This window comes from Montipora capricornis, chromosome 6 (genome assembly GCF_036669925.1).
Source record: "Montipora capricornis isolate CH-2021 chromosome 6, ASM3666992v2, whole genome shotgun sequence".
In the NCBI taxonomy this organism is placed as follows: Eukaryota; Metazoa; Cnidaria; class Anthozoa; order Scleractinia; family Acroporidae; genus Montipora; species Montipora capricornis.
Window position 1 is genome coordinate 53,412,684 of NC_090888.1, and position 5,000 is coordinate 53,417,683.

Consider the following 5,000-nt stretch of genomic DNA (forward strand, 5'->3'; position numbering starts at 1 on the left):
GATTCTGACGACATGAAACCCGACATAGCTAAGAGAGGAACAGAAGGCATTTCTGACGATGGATGTTGGAAAGACGTGTCCGCCTTTCAAAATCAATTGATACCTAAAAACATACTTATGGATCCTTGTTCCGAGGAGTTTGTGGATGACCTGGAACATTTGCTTAATGATGCAGAAGAAGACATTCGATCAAAAAGCAGTTTAAAAGCCGATACAGCGGAAGTTAATCAGGAAGCTATTTCTAGTACTATCAGTATCTGTACGCAAGACATGAAGGGACATAAAACGTCGTTCCACGATAATCAAGAGGCGAAATTGCCATTAGAATTGGTTGCTAGCGATGGTAATTCCTCGAACGAGAATCAAAGAACATCAGGGGACGCTCATGGGGAGCCCTTCAGAGATGTAGTAGATGATTCGCTAGAAAGTGTGGAGGAGGACATTCCTGAGGAAATTATCTCTGGTGATCTTGACGGAGATGATGTCTATGAACCCTGTGATTTTTCCCTAGGAAATGATGCTGTCAACGATGGCACTGAAATTGTTGCCAGCAACGTCTCGATTTGTCAACCGAGTTTTACCAGTGATAGTAAAGATGCAAATATAGCCCTTGAATGTGAATCCATCAGCATATCTTTGAAGACCATCGAAACAGTTGTACCAGAGAAATCGAGTCAAGACACTGATGTTCTTTTGGATGTAACATTGAAAAATCATCTTGAAAAAACAAATGATCAGGCTTTTTTAAAGGTGTTCGTTCACGATGAAACGTTCCTTCCTGAAGAAGAGGGCAAGACTGTTATATCTCTCGATGATGTCTTGCAGAGGGATGAAGGATCTTTCAGTGCAGTGTTTTCATCAAGTGATGATGAAGGACAAGACGTTCATAACGCCCTGGTTTCAGGAAACAGAAGTTCGAATTATATTACGAAAGTGGTGGAACATGACGAAGTAACTGTGGGAGGTTTTCCGAGATCAACAATGTATCCGGAAAATGTCTTGGAAAAGGATGAAAGAGAAATAGGCTTTGAATACCTCGATGAAATAGAAACTCTTTATGCGGAAATACACACTTTAAAAGAGCACAATGGAGAGCTTAAACTCGAGCTGGAAGAAAAGAGTCAAGCGATGTATACCATTGAGTGCATGATCAAGTCAGTTAATCTTGAAAATGAAAATCTCCTGAGTCAAGTTGAGAACATTGAGAATGAGCTACAAAATGCGTTGTCGGAGAAACAGGATCTGGAGTTGGAGTTGAGTGCGCAACGTGCGGATCAAGAGGTGAATTTGGATGGAATGCCTGAATATCACACACTTGTTACAGAGGTGAACAACTTGAGAAAACATAATGAACAGCTTCAGACGCACCTTGAGAAGAGCGAACTGCAGCTTAGAAACATAGAAAGTGTCGTAGAACAGCTTAACTTCGACAACGAAAAACTTTTGGAGAGGATAGATTGCTTGAAAATTGAGCTTTCTGAGAAAGGAGACCCAAAGGTGGATGAAAAAGTGCTTCTCGAAAAGAGTCAACGCACAGAAGATGAAATAAGCAGTGGGCTTTTAAAAGAGAGAGATTTGGAGTTTAAATTGATCAAAAGAAGTGCACAAGATTTGGCTTTGGATAAAGACTTTTCTGCAGAGGTAAAAACTTTGAAAAAACAAAACGAACAACTTGTACTGCACCTAGAGGAAAGCAAAATGCAATCAAAAAACATGGAAGGTGTCGTTGAGGAGCTAAACTTTGAGAACGAAGGGCTTCTGCAAAAAGTAGATGACTTGGAAACAATAATATTCGAGAAGAAAGCCGTTGAGTTGGATGTAAAGAGGCGTCTTGAAAAGTACGTTGAAGAAAACGAAGCTTTACGCAATTGCTTGAAGGAAAATAAAAATGAAAGTACAAGCTCTAGCCGAGAAGAAATAATGGAAATCGCAGCTGAACGTAAAATACTGAAAGACATTCATAGTAAAATTGATGGTATACGCAAGGACCTCTGCGTTAAAGGGGGCGTAACAATTGAAACGTCGTTGGAGAGAACTGTCGTCGACAACTCAAAACTGAGTTTACTTCAAGGACTACGATCGGTTATGTCGTCTGTTGTGGCGATGGATGATGACTTGAAAGATACCATACTTGCAATGCAAAGCGATTCTGTAGAACACAAAAGAGGTCTTGATACAGAGCTGGCGGGAATTAAGGACGAATATGGAAAAATGCTGGGCAAAAACAACGCTGAAATCAAGTCCCTTAAAACGCAAAACGATGAGCTAAAATTGAAGCTACAGGAGAGAGGAAAAGAGAGCAGCAATGTGGAGTGCAAAACTGAGTCCTGTGACGCTGAGAAAAGGGAGCTTCTAGAGCAAGTTCAGTTCTTGGAGAACGAAATTAAGACCGTGCTAGATGAAAAGCGTGACGTCGAAAAGGAATTAAAGAAGAAGAACAACGAAGACGAATACAGAGAGAGAGAATTGTCAAATCTCAGAAAAAACATGATGTGCCAAGAGTTTAATTGGGAAGAAATGGACGCTACCTTGAATCAGGTATGGAATGACAAGCAAAGTATAGAGAAGGAACTTGATTTCACTGTTGCATCTCTCGAAGAAACCGAAGCAGCCAAGTTGAACCTGGTTAAAGAGATGGATAGAATGAAGCTTCAGGTAGAAAAGCTCAAAGAAGAGCAAGCCACTCAGCGAGCCTCGAAGGACTATGCATACCTTCGGGAAGTAATTGAACATTTGAATGGTTCATTAAGTTTGAGCAGCCGGAATGAAGCCCGCCTTAAAAAAGAGCTTGAGTTTGCGACGTTTGGAGCTTCTTCCGTCAGCAGTAATGAACAACTTCTTATTCTCAAAGATGAATACAAGGCCAGGATTGAAAAGTTAGAGAAGGAAAACACCTTACTTTTTGAGAAACTGGAATGGGGAGAAAAGTCGGAGGGTACCACTGTGCATTTGGAAAAACTAATCTCAAATGTACAGGAAGAGCTACGCCGCTTCCAGGAAAAAAGTGACCAGGCTCTCAAAAATGGAGGCAAGGCCAAAAAGGACTATAAGAAATTAAGAAACCGGCTTATTCGTAATGAGGGAAACATAACAGCCCTGACAAAGTCCTTTCAGCGGGGAACACATGAAACGAAGGAAATGCATAAAGAACTAAAGCGTCAAGTACAAAATGACGTGGAGCAAATTAAAGAGTTCATAGAGAAAAAAGTAGGAAACGAACAGTTTGTAAACTACATCCAAGAAATGAAGGTTCTCCTAGAACAGACCTTACACACTGTCCAGAAAAACCAAGCCAATCGCGAAGTGAATGGAAGTAATCTTGATAGACGGCTAGAAAAAACTCAACAGTTGGAGAATGCGTACCAGGAACTCAAGGGCATGTTGGATATTAATGAGGCTCAACTTGGAGAAAAGGACAAGATAATTGAAGAATTGAAATTACAGCTGCGTAACGAAAGGGAAAGTAACATGAGCTTACAGAGCGCTTGTGACAATGCAGAAGTCAAGGCAAAACAAAATGCTGAGGAGAAAGCCTGTGAAATCACCAATCTTCGAGAACTACTTGTCGATAGTGAAGGGAAAGCACAAAGTGCCAACGAGAGTGTTGTAAACATAACGAAATACTTAGAAAGTGCAAAAGAAGCTTTGGCCCAGAAAGAAGAAGAACTAACAAATGTAAGGGCCTCCCTTTGTGAGGGAGACCAATTACTCGTGAACTTCACAAAGAGTCTTGAAGAAATGCAGTGTGAGCTGGAGGACACCAAGAGAGTATTGATAGACAAGGACATGGCCTTAAACTATGTAGAGAGATATGCTGAGATGCTCATTAAGATGGTAAAAACCCAAGACCACGAAATACTCATGACAAATAAGCTGGTTACTGCAGTAGTGGAAAACGTGGATAGAGTGGGAAAAGTTCTAGAGAGTAAGCTACTTGGAAAAGATGTAGAGAAGACGTCGCAGGAAACTATGACAGACAATGAAGTGGTTGAAAGCAAGGGAAAAGAGAGTATCGAACTGGAAACCTTGAAATATGAATTCGAAGCCTCCCTTAAAGAAAAAGACCAAACAATTCAGCAGCTGGAGGCGTCCATAATCCAGCTCAAGCAGGATCTTGCTTTTGCTACTTCTTCGGAGGAGGAAAAGGAAGATGCATTACAAAAACTTATGCGTGCCTTTGAGAGTCAAAGAAAAAAACTGGAACTTTCTAATCAGAGAACAAACAAGATAGCGGACGAGGTTGCAGATTGTTTTGGAAAGGAATTGACAGAGTTGAAAAGACTACTCACTCAACAAGAAGGCGAGGTCAAGAAACTCAAAGGATCAGTCGCCTCAAGAGATTCCAAGCTAAGGGAACAGAGTAGTAAGTTAGAGGAGGTGACGTTGCTTCTGCTAACCAAAGAGAATGCACTTGATGTTACAGAGCAAGAACTAGCCCAAACAGACAAAGAAAAAAGATCCTTAATGGACCATTTAAAGACGAAAATGGCCGAAATAAGGGGTCTTCAAGAAGCACTGGACAACAAGAGTCCGGGAAGACGCAGGTCCCACGAGAACTATCCAGGTGTTATTGCACATATGGAAGATTTAGGAAAGTCGGACAAATATACGGAACAGTCAAAGAAAGAGGATGACCACAAATTATGTGATTATAAAGAAGGAACTGTAACTTATTTCGAAAACGCTATGATAAAACTTGGGAAGGATATCGCAGAGAATAATGTGTTACGACCTGGAAAGAATGAGGAGATTAATCTTCAGTTGAGAAAAGAAGAATCAGTTGACAATGATAATGCCTTGTTTCATCAACTAGAGCAAACGTTTAAACTTGACAAAAGAAATGTGTCTGAAAAAGAATCCAGTTTGAGAAAGGAAAGCAACTCATTAGAAGAAAAACTAAACGTATTGGGAACTTTGCTGTGCCAAAAGCGAAATGAGACAAAGGAACTGAAGCCAAGCTTTCTAGAAAAAACAGAAGAAAGTACAGAATCTAAAATGGA

The 5,000-nt window shown here is 40.6% G+C and overlaps 2 protein-coding genes across 2 annotated transcripts in view; both read left to right on the plus strand.

Moving 5' to 3' along the window:
- Nucleotides 1–5,000, plus strand: part of LOC138052481 (DNA mismatch repair protein Msh2-like) — a 229,291-nt gene that overhangs the window by 100,256 nt on the left and 124,035 nt on the right. The gene's annotated exons all lie outside the window — the stretch shown is intronic.
- The window catches only part of LOC138054144 (putative leucine-rich repeat-containing protein DDB_G0290503), a 9,284-nt gene that overhangs the window by 4,125 nt on the left and 159 nt on the right, over nt 1–5,000 (plus strand). The window contains exon 5 of the mRNA XM_068900641.1: nt 1–5,000. This exon is cut by the window's left edge and continues 955 nt beyond it; it is cut by the window's right edge and continues 25 nt beyond it. Coding sequence (XP_068756742.1) covers nt 1–5,000 — 5,000 coding nt within the window.